Raw genomic sequence first — 20165 nt, 5'->3', positions numbered from 1 at the left:
ACTTAGTAGATCTAAAAAAACTATAGGTTTCAAATATATATACATGTATATTCGGATGATTAAAATTATGATTTAAATCTAGATCAAAGCATATTTTTCCAGCAATGAATACTTTATCGCTTCCTCCCACCATAGAATGTATAGGAAAATTGAAAAACTGTTTCTCTTTTTTCTTTCTGAGTTACGCTTTATTATGAACTTAGAAAATGTTTAAATTAATTACATAAATAATAAAGTATAGTACAAAGTTACACGTTTTAATCAACTTATCTACACTATCGGCATATCTGTATATATTTCGCTACTTGCATAAGTATTTTGTTCATCTAAGCTAGACAATAGTTAGGGCTACGTTATAAATTAAACGAAACATATAGGGCACAGCAGCTGATCAGGATAAGGTCCTTCCATCAGCCAGCTGTGCGCTCTGTGGACATACAGAATACTATAAATCATCTAGGCTACATATATAATTAGATATATATATGCATACAGTTACAGTTGTAGGCATAGGATCTAAAGTAAATATTACTTATAAATATAGTCAATTTCCATTAAGCAGACCGGTGCATCGGTGTACAGTGTTTGTTGTGTGGTTTTTTGTATGGGTATGAGATGTTTGTGTATGTTTTTTGTGCGAAGAAACCTTGCAGTATCTATAAAAATAATGTCTTTCATTTCATGTTTTTCTCCGTGCTGAGTGTCTGGTGTTTCCTCGTAACCAATTCCTGACCAATCGTTTGGCAAATGAAATCCTCCTAAATCTCAAAGGTGCAGTAGCAACTACTATAACTTGTGCGGATGAAGTGGTGGGATGCTCGATATCTGCAACTCGGCTTTCATTTCCTTCCTCTGATCAGGAACAGTAGAAGCACCGACTGAGGCTCACTAGCGAAGCGGATTCACTTGCCGTTCTTGAGCGGCACACCCTCCTCCTGGGTGACATCGCTGATCTTGACGCGCTCTGGGGGATTGTTCCAAGGCTGCAGTTCTCCCGTTCCTAAGATATTGAACACCACGGCTGCCGAGATATAGGTGGCTGCCAGAATCCAGAACACAATTTGCCACGAATGGAAGGATTCCTGTTGGTCGAATTATATATACAAAGTTATTTATCTATCTAAATCATTGTTTTGACAGTTCTACTCACATCACTGTAGGTGAGGACCCCCACCATCCAAGTGGAAACGTAACCGCCTAAGGAAGACAGCGTGTTGGCCAATCCGAAGATGGTTCCACCAAAGTTCGGTGCAATATCCAAGCCATTGCCCAAATAACCAGCGGTAACTGCTCCATGGGCAAACATGGCCAGCGAGAAGATCGTCACTGACCAGGTGGCATCATAGCCCAGGAACGATAGCACGATCATCAGCAGACCCGGAGTCACCAGAGCTGAAATTAGGAAATATAATAAATTTATCAATTATAATATTTAAATATAAACTGAATTTCATCGGAAAAAATCTATTTCTGTTGAACTTGAATTTTGTATTCTATTTATTTATAGACTGTGGCAAAAAGTAGTGTGGTTTTCGATTAAAATAAAATTTTATGACGACTGGTTTTTTGAAGGAATATTTTCTAGCCATTAAGTAGCAATAGGGAAATTTAAAAAATATAAAATATTAAAATGGAAGTATCCTAGGGAAACTGTAGAACTTTTTATGCTTAATATACTTACCAAAGGTATTGAACAGTTTCCTTGTAGCCGTCGTACTCAGAGTGCCCTTCTTGCGCAGGTGATCGGCCAAATAGGAAGAGCCCAATGCCATTAAGTATTTGCCCAGATAAGGCAGTGACGAGAACAAGCCGTTCTGAAGGAGATCAAAGATAGTTAGTAGGGATAAAGAAAGCTATCTCCAATTATATAACTCACCTGCTTGATGTCGAAGTGCAGAATCTTGGCCATGAACGTGGGCAGCTGGGTGATCACCGTGAAGAAGCCGAAGACGGCCAGTCCGTGGCAGATGATGATGGCCCAGACGGCCGGGGAGCAGAGCAACTGGCCCCAGGGCACGTAGCTCGAGCGCTTCTTGGAGGTGGAGGTGCCGATGGCCTCCTCGATCTCCCGCCGCTCCTCGGCGCTAATGCGGGGATGGGTGGCGGGCGTCTCGTAGACGAAGGCGAACCAGGCCAGGGACCACAGCAGACCCACGGCTCCCGTCAGATAGAAGACACTGGCCCAGCCAGCGACGGAGATCAGGTAGCCGCAGATGGGCATGGTAATTGCCGCACCAAGAGAGGAAGCTAAACGATAAGTAATAAAAACCAGTTAGTATGGAGTAGACTAGCCTAAATAAGAAGATCTCTTGGGCAGAACAGTTTTCGGGTTAAAATATTTATTGCAGGGCAACATTTATGGGATTTTTAATATATTTTTTGCCTTTACTAGGTCCAATAGACAGTTACAAAAATATAGTAAAAAAAACATTTTACTGGATAAGATCATTTAACAATCCGAATTGAGTATAATTATTTATTCTAGTTCACAAAGACAAAAAATCAAACGATTTATTAATTTGAATAGAGTGCTATTAGCCACTCAGAAGTCAGTCTAATATTTGCTGAAGTGGTTGAAACAAAACTATAATTAAATGGTGAGAAATCCAAGATATCTCAAAGGAAACTGTCTGCTCGAGGGAGCTGTTTAGACCCCAGCAAATCCTACTTACCCATCATATTGGACATGAACTTGGAGCGCTCCATTGGTGGAATCCAGACAGCGGCCACGGGGTGAATGGCTGGCCAGGAGGCGCCCAGCATGAAGCCGAGCACCACTCGCACAACGATGAGCACCACGTAGTTCATGTGCGCCGCCAGCGGCGTGATCAGGGTGAGCAGACTGGCCCACAGCATGGAATGCCCGAAGACGCGGCGGCCTCCAATCAGCTCCGCCAGACGACCACCTGGCAGCTCGGTGAGGATGTAGCCCCAGAAGAAGACGCCCTGGACGAAGTTGGTCTGGTGGGTGTCCCACGGGAATCGCTCCTCGATCACATCCGAGCTGAAGGAACTATTGCCCAATACAGTGGCGTTTCCTGACAAGGTGGCATTTCCCGATAAAGTGGCATTTCCCGATAAAGTAGCATTTCCCGACAAGGTGTTATTTCCCGGGACTGTCACATTCGGCATGACCATGTCCACAATGGCGATGGTGAGGTTCACTCGCAGGGCATAGTTCAGCATGAAGCCGAACATGGTCAGCAGGCTCAGCACTTGGCGACATGACAGGAAGTCTGGAAGAGAAGAGAAGAGCAGTGCCCCATTAAAAAAAGAATCCAATCAACACAGGCCCCCAAAATAAATGCCATTAGCGAACAAATCGAAGCTACGTCTTCTAGGTCGTCGAAAGGTTAGGCACTTAAAATTCGGCTCTGGAATATTCCCAGACAGCCGAACATCAGGCGACCAGCGACTAAAAAACCCACCCAAAGTCAGACCCAATTTCTGATAACGAAACTTTACTTCATTAGAATGCAAAGTAGTATTTAAATATATCAGAAAAAATAGTCCGAATACATTTGTTTTTATATTTATATTAATAGATTGCCCTAAGATAACAAGAAATTCTAACAAAAAATATTTAAAGTATGTGAGACTTAAATAATAATTTGGTAAAATGAAACTGCAAGGTTTTGAAAAGCAAATAGTTCTTATCTGTTTGCTTTTTTAACCTTAGAGTTTAAATGCTTTTGCTTTTAAGGTAAGACATTTTAATGTACCAACAAAACTAGTTTGAAAATTGTAACAGTATGTTAGCAATATTCAAACTTATGTAAATAAAATATATTAATTTACAAACGTAAGCAATAAAATTGCCCAAAACTGTTAAGTTCTATAAATTCATAAAAAACTAACACAAGTTTTGTTTACACCCATGTTAATCGTTATCAACTCACTATATCCCGCCCACTATAATATCTGATGTAATCTGTTGTTTTCATTACACGATGCAGCCCAGATAAACGCATTAATTACCCATATTAATGAGGCAATAAAATCGCAATGACAAAACTTAACTGTCGGTGTCAGGTGACCTCAATAGCATACAGAATGGGCCATGAATTTGATTTGAGGATCGCCAGCCAGTGGGTGCAGCGTAAATTCAAAGTAAAAATCCAAGAGGAGCTGAATCAGCTTTTTTCGAGGAGCCGAAGGTACGAATAATTCCAAGATCATTAAGTGGTGGCCATAATCAGCCCCGACTCCAACCTGTCATCTCTTGGGCGGTTTTTAAGTGGCAAAGTGCATTGTTCGAGCCGGGTTGAATTTCTCGCAAATCACATATATTCATTTCGAGTGCCGTTGAACTCCATTGAACCCCCTTCAATTTTTGGGGAAATGTTCGCAAGTGTCGGTGTAAATTTATAAGCCGTCCGTCCGATTATTGATGCCGGTCGGCGGGCGGAGATAAACTGGCTACAAACGACTTTCCCATCAAAATGCGCTATCAGCTGCTAAAAGCGACTATCGGGGCCAGTCTATCGGCTGTCTGGACGGGACACGCCCATTTCGCTGATTATTGCCCCAATAGCATGTTAATGTCATGCAAAAAAAAAATACGCTACTCGAATTGTCTAGACATCGGTGAGCATCATCAAACGGGGCGGCACAACAATAAACCGACACACTCAACTTGTATTCAAATTAGCACTCGAAAATAACCGAAACTGAACCATCAAAAAAGTGTTAAAAATATACAAAAATATCTAGTCATGCTTGCTATAAATTCTCGATCCCATATAACCAGAAAAACGTGCCCGAAATACACAAAACAAAAAAATTAAAAAATATCGGCAAGGCTTTAACTTAGACCAGTTTCTCCTCTCAAATCAGATAGGATCGGATCGGATCTAGAGCTATAGCAAAATCTTGGGAGATAAAGTTAAGCCAGTAGACCTGTGATTAGCATTGTCCAAGAGAATACGTCAATAGGAAAGTTTAGATCATTAGCAGACAGCTCTCTGATAATTTGTGGGCCACGTCTTGAAACCTGACACGTCGCCAATCAATGCTTAAAAACCGTGTGCCGCAAATTACCGCCACTATATCGATAAGGATTAATTTATACGATTTCCACTTCTACAGAGGAAATAAATTATAATAAATTATTGTCATAAGCTAGACAGGATTTTTATTTATAAAGCGATAAAATTGTTTGCTTATCTAATATAACAGCTATTTATAACTATCAATAGATTATTTTAGTCTTTTTCCGATAATTTTAAATCCGTAAAGCAGTCATAAAATTGCTTAAAAACGAACAAAAAGATATGTCTAAGAAATTTAAAACATTTTCTAGGCAGATATTTAATAATTTCTTTCAATAAATTAATTATTCAAGTTTATCAACTTTATCAAATTAAATTCTCATTAGGCATATATTGTTTGTGATAATTAAACCAAATAGAATTTGTGTACGAACTCTAATTTGTCTAAATGAACTCATCAAGGGTTCTCTAAATGATCTTACTCATCTTTTTGAAACGTTGAGTCTGTAAACTCCTTCCGAGAATCTTAATGGTTAAAACTTGTTTGCCTCCGAGCAGAAAAGTTCTTGATTAATTGTCGCCTCGAACTGTTCTTTTTTTTTCGAGCGGTCTTTTGTTTACCGCCAAACTATTTATGATTTTGTATATTTTGTTATCTTTTTTAAGCGAAGGCCGAGCTTGATGTTTACAACCGAGAAGAGGAGGAGGACAAGCACAAAACCGGCTAAAAAAGCTCAAAATTGTTTGGGTTTCACACTGCCAGGTCAACATGATTTTGACAAACTGTTCTCAGAATTTCGGTGGCTTTTGTGCAAAAACGTATTTGATTTGGCCGTGTTTCCTTCACTCTTTTTTCACTGATCTTTAGCCTTTATTGGCTTTCGTTGATGCTCTACTTGACTTGAAACAAGTTCCCCTCAGTCCGTGACAACATAAAAATCCCATCAAAGAAAGGCAAAAACTTAAAAATAGCCGGCAAGTAAATAAAACGAAATGAATACGGGCAAACGTGATACTTAAATTACTTTTTTTATGATTGGGCAACAAGTGAATCTGAGTTCGCTTCGAAGTTCATTGATTTCTCGGGAAATATTTTAAATTTATTCAACAAAATTGTGGACTAATTAAAAAGCACTTGAAGGGTTGATGAGTTTGCTCGAAAAATGTTTTTGCCTTTCAAAATTATTTGAAAAAGACGCATATCCGGCACTTTTCTGTTGACGCAAAAGCAATTTTGAAAATGTCTGATACATCTCTAAGTACATTTTGCCTGTTATTTTATTTTATCTATTTTATCTGTGTATATTTCGCTTGCCTTTACACTTTCCGATCTATTTATAATGCCTCTCTATCGTTCAAATTCGGGCACTGGGTACACACCCTCCGATAATAATGTCCCACTCTCGATTCTCTCTGGCTATTCCTGACCTTCAAAATTATTCACACATTCGATGGGGAAACAGGGTGGGACTGCCTGGTGGAGAAAGTTAAGCACCGATATCGTCATCAGCCACGACCGACTGATTTATTTTCTCCTCGAATAGGAGCTTGTTTCGGTGCGAGGCGCATGTGATCAGAGCAGCGGGGCAAAATATCTGGTGGAATGTCCTCAATGGTCGTGTGGGCGTTCTGGTCTGGCCGAAAATTTTCCATCATCCACCGCTGACGTTCCTGTGAAATTCGTCTAAAAGGCTAAAGCAAAGAAAGGCCCGCATCGACGTCACATTAATGCGCACTATTCTGTCAAGGTGCCAAGTCATTTTAGTCATGGGATTTCAGCGGGCGCAACGTGGCGTATGAGTTATGGCGAAGGCGCGCCAACCACGAGCCCACATTTCAGATTCGATTTGTAGCCATTACTCCCACAGTCCCGTTCTCTAGATGTAGTCCGTGATATGTGCAAACATATGTATTACCCATATAACCCATTAGGTGAAATGCAAAGCAAAAACTGTTTTGCGAACCAGATATGTCGATTGTATCGAGTCGTTCCAATTGATCACGTTTACAGTGGGTCTCAGGACTATCTTGTCATCGATTTTTATGACGGGCGGGGGGAAATCTTGATCATTAAGACCTTCAGCTGAATGTACGGAAATTAATGCGTATTAAGGTCAGGTTTTTGAATTCTGTCCATTTATAAATGTGATCAATTATTTTTTGAGGAAATTTGAAAGAATTTTAAACAGCGTATTTGAAAGAATTTCGTAAAGAAATTTATTACAGATTTTCTGAAATTTTTTTAATATCTAAATTATCCTTAAAAGCAAAGAAATATGTATAAGGGTTGTTCCAATATTATTCCTTATCATATATTAAAAATGGCTAGCAACCTGGCTAAAAATATATATATATCTAGACGAATACATGTTTGTCATATCAAACGTTATTTGATACTGTATACTAAAAAGAACCTTTTTGATTTGTGTATTGTGATATGCTTCAATAATTTGTATAGCCGTTTTAAAACCCCGAACCGCACAGTGCTTGTAGCACATATATTTATCCACTATATATATACATATATATCTGTCGGTTGGATGACATTGCCGCGTCGCCTTCTAGCGGCAATTATTGGCTTTGTTATGCTGGCCAACTGCATTTCCGTTTCTAACTGATTTACGGAACTGGCCTCGTTCGAATCGAGTGTGTTCTAATGCCAATAGCAAAATAGCAGTGACTACCAAAGCAATGTTGTTTGTTTTCGTGTGTTTGCCTGGCCAATTGCACGTTTCGTGGAACTGGTTCTACTTCAACAATAAGCAATAAGCTAATGCTAATTAATTGCTGAATTATTGTGGCAATTGTTGTTTGCTAAAGGCATACACAGGCTCACTTATCACTTTTGTTGGGCGATTGCATTGTGATTTATTGGACTTTCCCGGCCATCTCCCTCTCGAGGGTCTGACTATGGGACTGGGTACATCCCATCACCATCACCATCATTGTCCTAGATTCGTTCCTCTCATCGCCCTCGGAAATCTTCCATGGAAATTTACAATTGGGCCCTGCACTTGTGGCGCTTGCCATCCAAAGTGCAATCAGTCTTAAGTACGAGGAACTTGTATAGATTTACAACCGCGTCCAGACTGATAAGTCCATGGAATGTCTGGCAATTGTTGGATGGTTTAACAGCCGCTCCGAGTGGGCAGGAAATCAAAAACTTTTATTGACTTAGGTGGATCCAATGTACAATGCATTCAGTCATAAAGTTGCCAAAGTCAACGTCATAAGAGCCCTTATCTGATTGCCTGTATCCGAACCACTTTAATCCAGCATAAAGTACGACTCTACTGCTGGCCTGCTCATAAATGTATCTTCAAGTTGTCATTTCCTCCGACCGTATCTCAAACATGCACGTGCCGGCTAATGAAGATCTACAGGTTGTAAACAAGTTGTCAAGCCCCATGCATATGTATACATTAATAGCTGGTATTAAAAAATATATATATGTGTGTATAAAAGGGGCTCGTCGGCAGGCGTTCAGTGGCCTTAGAAATTCATATTTTGGACCCATTAAAATTATCAAAATCTATTTCACAAATAGTCAAAAACTACTGCCTGAACTTTGGCACTCGACGGTAATAAAAGCTTGGACACGCGTTGCCTTGGGTAAGGACTGGACTATAAATAGGTTAATCAAAACATATTTTTTCCAAAGCCACCACATGAATATTATTTAAGAACCATTAATGGAGGCTTGCTACGCCTCAGTTTTTTTGATTATCGCTCAAACTGTCTGATTCGCGGGTGCCTGGGGTCAAAGCCAGCATTCTTTTTACCGTCTGGGCTCGTTGATAATTGCTTGAATACTTGAAATTTCTGGTTTCTAATTAAATAACAAAAAAAACTATCAAAAAGTGTGCCATGTGCAGCGGAAGTACAACGCAAAGCATGAAATTAAAAACAAATACGGTTCTCTAGCCTTACAATTTGAGCAGCCCATATGTAAAACAGCACCGAAAATTCCAAGAAATTAATTTACCTCAATTAAAAACAATTTTGTTTTTTACACAAAAAACTGGACTTGACTTAATTAATGCATATTAAGCACACGGAGAGAACAATTGAACCTGTTGGGGAGTTCCTACAATGGAGTGCCAATGATGACAGTCATCAATATCTGGAGGGTCTAGTAAACACATTGCCATGAAGTGGCAAAAGTTTAATAACAATTTATCGTGAGCGGAATGGACGGAGCACATGTTCATTATTCATTACTTGTGGCGGGGCTTAGCTGTTTGATTAATTCCAGACGACGACTCGAAGTCTGTTGCCATGGGTGAATAGCCCGGCGGATTCAAATGTGGATTCAAATGGGATTTCGAAGCGGGGAATTTCATCGAAGCGAACTGTGATAAAGAGGCAAAATTGTATTTAGAGCAGGTTCTGTTGTTTTCTACTCAGTTTTATTGGTTTTTATTGTGAATTTAAATTTGTTTAATTATTTAAAAAGCTTTTTTGTGAGGTTTGCGAAGCTCATTAAATGAAACATATATTTGTTGTGACATAGCTGAGTATGTTTTTCTAGAATTTTTTTATTTTAAGTAAATTTTAAACTCATTTAAAAAACCGGAAGTAATTGTACCAAATTATAAAATCATTAAAATTGAAAAGGCTTTTCTCATTAAATGAAACCTTGTTTATTGTAGAAGTGCTTTATTAAAGTATAATAAATGCATGTTCATCAGCGAAATTAAATATTAATTCATGATGAATAATCTTTACAAATGGAGAATACAACGACATAGAATTGATATTTGTTATTAAAATAAATACATTATAAGTGTGAATCATTTTACAAAAATTATGAATTATCTTACGAAACTACCTATTGCAATATATACAATATTTTTGCATGACTAAATAGCTAATCCGCTTAAACCTTTTTAACAAGTTTTGTTTATTATTAAAGCTGCTAAATCAATTAAGCACCTTGGATTTTTTTAAACAAAGCGCAATGTCAATGAACAATAAAAACCTATAAAAATCAGTTATGAATCACGTTTTGATTTATCATTTTCAAGTAAAGTGTGGGCGTGTGTGTAAATTACACGAGTTTGTAATGAATGCTTCAATCTATCTAATCGATATGCATTTAATATTGTTTCCAGTGTTAAATGATCTTGTAATTGTCTGGAGGGAAAACGCCTTTAATTAGCACAATCAAAGTCAGTTGCTTCGCAACTCCCACTAATTAGAGGGTATAAACTAGGGTAACGAAATGTGCGTTTAGGTCGTGAGACGCATTTCTCACCTTCCCCTCTTTTTCCCAATGGTATTTTAATATTTTCCTGCTAATTGAACGCTTTAATTTTTGGTTAGAGCACGGGATTTATCAATCATTCATGTTTGCTCACGGGGTCGACGAAATGTGCACTCTAGCATGCGATCGCAGACCCACCTCCTCCAAAAATCCACCTCACTGTGAGCTGTCTGATTGATTGTCTGGCTCTAAAGTGCTAAATAGCTCAAAAGTACGAATTAAATAGTAAACAGTCGGATGACCGTCGCCGATGGGCTATTAAAAATTCGCCACAACAACAATCGCTAAATTAATTGCGAAATGTACTCAGAATTTAGACCATGAACTAAACTTTCCATACGCAGCGGACACTCGAATTGTTTGACAATTATGAGGAGCAGTGGGGTAGACCAACTAACGTGCTTAGTTAGCGTGACTGTGCTAATTTGTTTGCATAGCTTAATACTCCTTGGAAATGTCATAACAATGGCGTCATGAGGTCGGCCAACTACGCAGTCCAGCTGTCACAAGGAGTGGGCGCCCGTATCCGTATCCGTATCGATGACACCGCCCCACTCGACGAGGAGTGTCAGGCCAAGGACGGGATGGGATTGGGTCCTGGGACACCCCGATGGTGCCAATGATCGAGGCGTTGACAAGGTGTCAAGGGGTGTCGACGAATAAATATTTTATTATAGTTTGATTGACACAAGTGGGTCGCGATTTATCAGAAACAGGCACTCCAAAGTAGTTATGATATAATCTATGGGGGGTGGTTAAGAAATCACTAGAGTTTTGGAATCACCTACAAAGGTGTCCAAAAGTAGGGAAAATGTGTTTTGAATCTTGATATCCTATAAATTCATTACGAAAATAAAAAACACAATATTATTTCATAGTTTTTCAAATATTTTTTGAATAATAAACAGATTTTCAAATTACATTTTATACTACCGAAAGTGCAAAGCTATTTTTATTTTTGCAGGAAAAATATTGACCTCCAATATTAACAAAATGTATACAAAGGACCAGCGGAAGAACAGTAAAATAAATCAGCATTCAATTGAATCACCGAGCCCAATTGATTTGTAACCTCAATACAAGTTGTCCGGTTGACACCAATCAAACTGGATCGAGGAGGAGTCAAATCGATTTGTTTATTTTAACCGAGTTTCAATTCAATTGGCCGTCAGGCATTTTGTCAATTTTCATAGCAAATGACCGTGGCTCGCCCCATTTTTTAGTGGCGTCATGCGGTTTCTGGCCGTGCTATCGCTGCGCGTCTAGAATCGCAGAAAAAAGGGGCTCGGCTGTGGGTACGTTGCCGTTTACTGGGGACTTTGTTCTGGCATTTTCGACTGCTCACTAGCAGGTTGAAACTCGAATTAAAATACAGTGCTTGTACAGAAAACCTAACACTCAATCTTCTTCGCATTAATATGTAATCATGAAAATTGAAAACTATTTTTAAAATTAATTGAGTCTAAGAAGATTAAGTTTTATGATTGATCATTTTTCGGATCATTTGAAAAAACAAGTGATTTCCGATTGATATTAAATTTGTTAACTCATTTATTTCACAACTTTGTTACCAAGAAAATGATTCTGAAAGTGTTATAAAGTACAGATGCATATATTAGTCTGTACTTAGGGTGGGACCTTAAGAATCGACTGGGGACTTTTTGAAGGTGATATCATATTATTTTATCTACTTACTTCGCACTCTGTGCAGTCCTCCTTTCTCCGTGTTGGACATGACGCCGCTGTGTGCCGCTCTGCAAATGGAAATATACCAGAAGTCAGCCAAGTTCTTTAAATTAGAAACGAAATATCGCAGAGCGAAATGATATACATCTAGGAAGTTCGATATTAATAGTCTGCCAAGTTAATGAAACTTTTTCCGGAGTAGCCCACCGATGGCTTGGCTATCTAATCTTATCGCTGGCGTCTCGTGTTCGTACCTGAACGTGCCCACGAAAAGTATTTTCACCAGAGGAGGGCATATGATTACAATATATAATATATATGGGGGCGGTGTCGCGTCTGTCCCATGACTCAAGGCAATTATATCATATCGCTTGGCTCATTCATAACTATACCGGATTGCCCCTACCCCGGAATTCCGTCCTGGCTCCTTATCGCCGTACCGTTATCGCCCCTGTCTGCGTCTTCAAATGCCGCCGCCCAGAAATGGGAAATTCTAAATATACTCGGACCCTTGAGTGGCGTCCAAAAGAGCCGCTAACTTGGCTACTTTTAAGTTAAGTACAACATTTTAATCTAATTTGCAGAAGACCGGAATATTGGTTTTACCAGTTTTTTAGATCTCTGTCAAAAGATAAAGCTGGGCGCACTCCGTAAGAATATCAGTTAATAGCAAACCTAAACAAATTTACGGCTAAGAACAATCAAACCAATTTTAAATGTTCTAACTTAAATCCATTAAAATATCTAATTTAATACTGAATAAAATTTAAGTGTTAATCCATATGATAATATTCAGATCGAATAATATTTGGTTTTGCAAAAACAATTTCTACATTTAAATATTAGAATTTCACTAGTGAAGTTTTTTCGATGAAGTATTCTTGCATTTTTCCATTGCCCTACTTCTTTTCAGTTTTGGTATCCACCAATTTCACCCGCCAAGTGCAATGTGCTGTCGCTATCTTTCTTTTGTTCAATCCTGCTGGCGCCGCGATAAATTATTGAAACGGAGGTGGTGGAAAATTCGTCAGCTATATGCGATTTGTTGCATGCTAATTATCGCCAGACACGTGCATGTGAGGCAGACAGCGCCTGGCAACATGTTGTAAACTTAGTCCAATCAATTAACTGTGAGTTTATATAGCGTTTGCTCAATTTGTGGTGCAAATATTTGCTGGCGTCTTGGTAACAACAATAAAAAACTATACCCGCATGTGTAAGGATATATGTATGTACATATATCCCGAAATTATTGTCCTTGCCGGAGACATTATTAGCTTGTGTGCATGTTGCCATGTTATTAACCGAATGAAAAGCGGCATCTGTCAGTCGGTTGTGTGGGCAATGACTATATACGACTTCTATATGGTCACATGTCAGTACGTCATCTTCCGACAACCCGTATATATGGCAAAACAAATTTGACACAGCCGCAACGCACGAGTTTTCACGCGGGGAGGTCAGCCTCATCGGTGGGATTTGTTCACAAATAAAAGCAATTACACATAGAATATCCAATATTATCAGTCACATAAAAGCCTATCCATAAAATATTGTATTTACCGATACAGTAATTGCAAAGCGCACTTTTGTTTACAATATACAATGTGGTTTGTTTATGTTTTACTTTCTGTTCTAACTTAAAATATATAGGACAAATTCATCATGCGTTTTTAAAACCTAGAAGATTTGCACTGGAAAAAATTGGTATTAGAATATGTAAGCAAAAACATTTAATCCATATAAATTTTGTTTTTTTTGTAATATTTACATTAGTTAGGTTTCAGTTACGACATTATTGGTTTTTTTGTTCGTAGCATTAACTCACGATTTCTTAAAACGCAAAATCACGTAATATATATTAAATTGCTTTATTATTATTTGTGTCATCATTGCTATACTTAGCCCTCGATTAATTAGTATTTTAAATGTTTTTCGTTTTATTATTTAACAAACAAAAACCTCTAGAAAACTTAGCAATTATTACACCAGCAACTCAAACTTTTATGTATTTGAATAACGATATATTTTAATGGAATCGCAGCATTAATTTGTAAGTTACGATTGACAACATATTAAATCTTTATTAAATGTATTCCTAAAATTGCAAACTTGCTCATACTAAGCATATTCATCTAAGATCTAATTAAGCGCCATTTGACTATAAATAAATGTAATTGTATCACACTCGAAACGGATTTTTAGAAATATTTGCATTAGATACTGAAACCCACCTTGCACTCGACGATAACCGCAGCGACAACTAACAAATGTTAGTTGTTTATGGCAAATTATATAATTTGTTCAGCACAAACCGATTAGCAATCTATATCTGAATAATTGAATTTACGCCGATTTGCATAGAACAACACACCCAGCGAACGGAAACCGCGTCAAGACCGCAAAGAAACCGCACGTGTGTTGTTTATTTTTATCTTTACTCTTTTTTTCGTTAGTATTTCAAAACAGATTTCCGTTGTATGAAGATCGGAAGACAAGAAGAACTACACACACTCCGGACAAAAAACAGTTTTAGAGTATAGGACGGACAGCTGTTGATTATATTTTTGAAACGAAAAACTAAGAGTTTATTTTGGCGCAAGCGCAGGCAATTCTAGAACTGATTCGAGCGGTTTCGAAATCGAAATCGAATCGATGTTGCTGCCGTGGCCTGATGTTGCTGCTGTCGCTGTTTTGGTGTTGCTGCTGTCACTGTTTGGTGTTGCTGCTGTGTCGCCGTTTTGTGTTCACTTCACTCGGAGCGTTGGAACTGAACTGAAAATGCGGCCGCTCGTACGCGGCTTTTTCTTTCCTCCGGCAAAGCGGTTCGCCGACAGCGACGCCGGCAGCACAGTTGTCGTTGATTTTGCTGTTGTCGCTGCCGCTGTTGCTGCTGCTGCTGATGTTGTTGCTGCTGCTGCTGCTGCTGCCGCCGTTGCTGCTGTTGCCGCTGCTGCTGCCGCCGCTGCTGACGGTCGTCGTCGTTGTTGTTCGTGGGATGCAAAATTCAAATTCTTGCGAGCCATTTATTTTATTTTTATGCTGTACCTTATTCCTCGTCTCGTTTTTGCACTCGCCTCCGTTCTTTGTTTCTTTCTCTTTTCCCTACTTTCTCGGCGCTGTCAGTTCGATTGCCCAGCTGCCATTATCCAGATGTGATCGGGCCAAATCGCAACGGATAGTTAGGCGCCTAACGGCTGAAATGTGCCGCGATTTGTCAAAAGTACTTTATCACCAATTGATTCGGCAGCAAAAACGGCAAAAACTGCTGCCAAGGCAATGACTCTCTTACAAAGTTACTACTCAATTTCGCGTCAGTTTCGAGACTTCATCGCAGGAAGCTTTTTGTTTTGACAGACATTTTGTTGATTAATAGCTTATTGGGGAGAGATTGTTTGTTTTTAAAACATCTTTGATGCTAATAACAGATCACTTTTTTGTAGATGTGATGAAATACTGTAGATTTTCTGAAACAGATATTACTTTGTTATTATAATTGAAGTATGGCGCAGCTTTGCGTCTGGGAGTGCTAGGAACATACCCACTTAATTGCACCTACAATATGGAAATTTTTAACACCCATATTGAAAGTAAGAAAAATTAATTTAAAATGTAAAAAACTTATTCACAATAAAATATATATTTTCAATATATAAAACCTCAAACTTTTTGAAACATCTAAATTTTGAAAGAAATAAAACTGTTATTTTTATATATTTATATATATTGTTTTTTACGGATCTTAAAGAAATGGTTTTTAGGAGAGTCCAATTACATTTCAATATCTTTAAGTATTAGAATGTGTCAATAACACCATACTAATATTAAAAAAAAAAATTCCCTTTACCCAAAACATGGATCCAATCTCTAGTTCACCATTTCTGAGATCATCTGATTCATTTCTCAATTAAAAGCTTAAATCATTAAAATTTTTAAAGTTTTTTGTTAAAAAGGCTCATAACATTAACTATATAAGAAAAAAGATAAAGGATGATCCGGCTCAAATGGAGAAGCGGGTCCAGCGCTCCACGAGACTGGGACGCGGCGAGGCGCGGTATCGTTCGTCGAAGATGGGGCAGAACTTCTCCGGGAAGCGCTGCTGGAGGCACCGGATCACTGTGCCCGTGAGGTAGAAGCGCGGTGGCCAGAGGCACTCGCAGGGCGGGATGCAGGCCGAGCAGTGCGACTGGTGGGCGTTCCACTTGCTCATGGTGCTGGTTAGAGCGGGGGATAGACACTCGAGGTGCCACGGCAGCCGAAGATCCCGTTCCGTCCAGTCGCAATCGCACGGCGGGATGCACGTCATGCACATGAGTTCCTCGGGCTCCATTTCCGGAGGCCACTGCACAGGCTTCTTCACCGCCACAGCACACTTGTACATCCTTTCCCGCGGAGCCATACCAATCAGCTCCTTGTACTTGCGCTCCTGCTCGCGGTGCAACCACAGATACAGCAGATCCCAGTGGTCCAGGTTACGAGCCCGCTCCCGCAGGATCTGCATGCGCCGGTACAGATCCGATCTGCGCACCTTGTCATAGTTCATCCCAGTCTGCGCGTGGAACAGCAGGTACAGCTCGTTGGGTTTCTCGTCCGGCAGCGAGATGCTGGAGGAGAACTTGGTCAGCTCGAAGTGGAACAACATCCGGATGCCGTACGTGATGTGCTGGATGTGCTCGAAGTTCTTGATGTTCATCGCACACAGAGCGGAGGCGTCCAGCAGGAGCAGCTTTCGACCCAAGATCATGTTCACACGAAAGGTGTTCTGAAAAGTGGGAAAGTTAACCAGGAAAGTAAAATAAGATACCTTGGTTCGGTCATGAAATGATCCTTACAAACTAATTTTAGATGACTTAATTTGTTTAATCTCTTGTTTAATACCCACCATATACTGAGGATAGCCGTAACCATTAATCCAACGCCTAATGTCCATGTCATCCCACTCGAAAATTGAAGGCAACGGGAGCTTGTCCACCACAATGGAGCACAGTTCTACAAGTGAATCGGGCGATGTCCTGAACTGAATGGGTACATCGTCCTTATTGTATTTGGGACAGCCCTGGAGAAAAGCGTTCCGCCGGAATTTGGTGGGCGCCATTTCTGACCGAGCCTTAGCCCTCGTTTTGACCTTCTTCACCAGGAACTTGGTGTCCGCTATTCCGTACAGATAAGGCATCTTGCTTAAATTTAGTTTACAGTCTCGATCCTGTTACTTGAATGTGTAATAAAATTGGACAACAAAAAATAACAGGAAAATATAATGATTACTGGGTTTTTATTGCTTGGATTGCTTTTAAAAAAATTTTGAGATTTTAACTTATAGCTCCACTAATTCTGATTAATAATGTTGTTTGACTTTGTGGTTGCCTTTTAAAAACTTTTGAGATCTTAACTTTTTAACCAGTTCTAGGATCCAAACTTAAGTTGTACTTTCCTATAAAGAAACATGATCTAAAAAATTTGATTGCTATTTTTAGCCAATTACGATTGCTAATTCCTAGTGTTTTTCGGACTGGCAATGCCACGTTTAAAGGGCTTCGTATTACCATTTTTCGAACCACGTTTTGTGTGCGATGTTCGTTAACAAGCCGGCAGAATCTGGAGAAATCTGAACTCAGGCAGAACCAGGTAGTTGGCTACAAATGTACATATATAGGAACCCCTGTAGTAACATCTGTCCGTCAATCAGCACATGCCAAAAGTGAGTTATTGCCCAGGTAAGCGGGAATAGATCGATTGTTTTGGATTATGTTATATCGGGATTGGGATGTCCCGCCGGCGCATAACGGTCCTCGTTTATCGTGCCTGACCATGTGGTAATGTTGGTTGTCAAAACATGGTCAAGGGTAAACGCCTCCAGTTCACATACGTACATATATACATATGTACATTCGGATATGTTTGCGGTTTATTAATGAGTACCGCGAATATATTGAAAATGCTCGGGGCACATGGGTCGCTGACTCATCGTCGATCCGTTTCGATCCGTTCCGATCGTCTCACGTGACAGACATATTGGAGGTGATTTTTATGGAAACACGTTTCTGGCCATTTCGGCCATTTGTTGTATTGTACTCTCGTTGCTCGTTCGGCAATCAAGCAAAAGCCTAATAAACCTCATCAGGTTCATTTAGGCGAACGCTTACCTTCATTAGCATGTGAATGTCAATTTTTATTATTATTTTTGCAAAAGTTTTTCGCCTTAAATTGCGATGACACTTCGAAAGGTTTTTTATTTTGGAAACATCAATTAAGTGTGTTTGTGAATGTGTTTATCACGAAATTTCGTTTTTTTGTCGGAACCAAACACACTGCCCTACAAGATAATGAAGATGTCGGCGGAATGGGCGGGGAAATAGTTGGCGACGGAGTGGGCGTGGCACTATGCCTAGTTTACAATTTACTGTGATAGTAGTGTCGTTCTGAGAATGAACTCGGTAATTATAAGTCAACTGATCTGCTAACTAATCAATACAATCAACACTTTAAGGCAAGACAATTATTAAACTAAAATTTCTTCTCTTGAATATTCTCTGAGATTTAAAATTGCTTCTTACGAAACCCAGCATCTGTTTATGACAGAAAATTAAGCATACTTAAACTTATTAATCATACATTTTGATTCCAGAAGAGCTAAAAAATACAATTGATGGGCTACTGTATGTATTTTAGTTTAACAGTATTAAAATTCTGTGCACAGTTTTAACGATTCAATAACGAACTCAGTGTAAGATTTACGATTATTTAAAAATAAACAGAAGCCTTATAAATTAATTTCCCGCAATATGGGTTAAGGTTTAACCTTAGGTAATAAAATTTAAAAGAAACAATCAAATCAGTGGCAGAAATAAATCGATTTCAGAATAGTTTACAATTTTTGATCAATATTTTTTACTCTTTTGTCTACTGTACTTAAGAATGCTGAACTACACCATAGACCACAGTAGATTTCACTTTCGCTTTAGTCAACGTTTATTTTGCAACAAGGAGGGGAAGAGGGGCGTCTATAGATGCGCCACCATGAAAAATGAAAATGATATGACCATGTAAGGGCAGCTACTGCCAACTACGATCGGACAATGTAATGGTAACAATAAATTAAGGTTCTATTTTTGTAGCTAACTTGAATTACATACCCGCGTTCCACGGCAAACTCAAGCCGGTTGCCAGCAACTAGTTAACAAGTTAGACCTAAAATAGAAGATGCCGCTGTCCAAGTGTCCAAGCGTCCAAGTCAACCATCGGAAGAGTAGAGGAGGACGACAGACTCGGCTTGACCAACTTGCGTACGTACACTATAAAAAATTACAGTTCGATTTCAATTTTGAACAAAGTAGAATATAGACCTTTGTAAACGATTGACTAAAATTCTTAAATAAGATTTCGTCATTTAAAAGTATTAGTAAAAACAGCTATAGAATTACATAATTACTAATTTATTAACAAAAGTTAAAATGATAACAGAATCAATCATTCATAAAAAAACAAATTACGTCAATGATCATCGTATACACGGTGCCAAAACCGACTAACTTGAAATAATCCCCAAGTTATTACTTTTTTGCATCTAAGAATTACACTAGAAAAGTAAAATTTCCATTATATGATTATTTTTTATGCGTTTTAGAATTGAAATCTTAAATATTTTATGTAAAACTAGACAAAAATATAAAAATGTTTAAAATAGGTTTTGGCATTTGTGGTTATAACCAAATTAGCTAAATGCTTAAAATGGTTTTGTTTTTTTTTGGGTGTACGGCAGGAGGTCCAACATGAAAATTAATAATGCAAATAAATTGTTAACTTTAAACGCGCAAATTCCAGTCTGCGTACATCCAGCGTTTCAGAGGGGAGGGATGGATGGGTGGGATGAGGAGGTATGGTGGGGGGAGTGGGGAGGGTCTGGCGGCAGCGTCCACTTGAGGTCAGTTCGATCACGATCGCGTCGGCAGAGGCAGAGACGGCGACCGCGGCAGAGGCAGAAGCAGCGCAGCAGCCCCAAGATCACGACGAGCCTCCTCCGAAGTTTTTGGTCTCTGCCTCTTCCTTTTCGCATGGTCAAGTGGCGCGTGTGTGTGAGTGAATGGATACACATCAAGAAAACATTTATCCAACATGGCAATCACAAAAAAATAATTACGCATTTTACGTTTCAAGTTGGTTTAAAAACTAAAATTTATTTAGGATAACGACAATATATGCTAGAAACATTTAGCTAATGCTTT

At 39.0% G+C, this 20165-nt stretch overlaps 2 protein-coding genes across 2 annotated transcripts; both read right to left on the bottom strand.

The window, feature by feature from the left end:
* Positions 1 to 166: 166 nt before the first annotated feature.
* LOC108050320 (sialin) lies at positions 167 to 14720 on the bottom strand. Its single transcript, XM_017131945.2, has 7 exons — positions 14178 to 14720; positions 11953 to 12011; positions 2673 to 3236; positions 1877 to 2247; positions 1682 to 1814; positions 1151 to 1392; positions 167 to 1082 (listed from the first exon to the last, which is right to left on the bottom strand). The coding sequence occupies exons 2-7, from the start codon at positions 11990 to 11992 to the stop codon at positions 903 to 905; spliced, it is 1530 nt and encodes a 509-aa protein (XP_016987434.1). The 5' UTR covers positions 11993 to 12011; positions 14178 to 14720; the 3' UTR covers positions 167 to 902.
* A 1166-nt stretch (positions 14721 to 15886) lies between these two features.
* Positions 15887 to 17201, bottom strand: LOC108050319. Its single transcript, XM_017131944.2, has 2 exons — positions 16826 to 17201; positions 15887 to 16705 (listed from the first exon to the last, which is right to left on the bottom strand). Exons 1-2 carry the CDS (start codon positions 17114 to 17116, stop codon positions 15944 to 15946), a joined length of 1053 nt encoding a protein of 350 aa, XP_016987433.2. The 5' UTR covers positions 17117 to 17201; the 3' UTR covers positions 15887 to 15943.
* Positions 17202 to 20165: the final 2964 nt, after the last annotated feature.

Source organism: Drosophila rhopaloa, unplaced genomic scaffold (assembly GCF_018152115.1).
Source record: "Drosophila rhopaloa isolate 14029-0021.01 unplaced genomic scaffold, ASM1815211v1 contig_2, whole genome shotgun sequence".
NCBI lineage: Eukaryota > Metazoa > Arthropoda > Insecta > Diptera > Drosophilidae > Drosophila > Drosophila rhopaloa.
This window is presented reverse-complemented; position numbering and strand designations above follow the sequence as displayed.

What these genes read in the sequence shown, in the direction of transcription:
- LOC108050319 (XM_017131944.2), bottom strand. Translation starts at nt 17,116, where the DNA reads ATGCCTTATCTGTACGGAATAGCGGACACCAAGTTCCTGGTGAAGAAG. An exon ending in ACGGCTATCCTCAGTATATG is followed by an intron (nt 16,706 to 16,825) that starts GTGGGTATTAAA and finishes CCCACTTTTCAG; the next exon opens with AACACCTTTCGTGTGAACAT.
- LOC108050320 (XM_017131945.2), bottom strand. Translation starts at nt 11,992, where the DNA reads ATGTCCAACACGGAGAAAGGAGGACTGCACAGAGTGCGAA. An exon ending in AGGACTGCACAGAGTGCGAA is followed by an intron (nt 3,237 to 11,952) that starts GTAAGTAGATAA and finishes CTTCTCTTCCAG; the next exon opens with ACTTCCTGTCATGTCGCCAA. An exon ending in GTTCATGTCCAATATGATGG is followed by an intron (nt 2,248 to 2,672) that starts GTAAGTAGGATT and finishes CTTATCGTTTAG; the next exon opens with CTTCCTCTCTTGGTGCGGCA.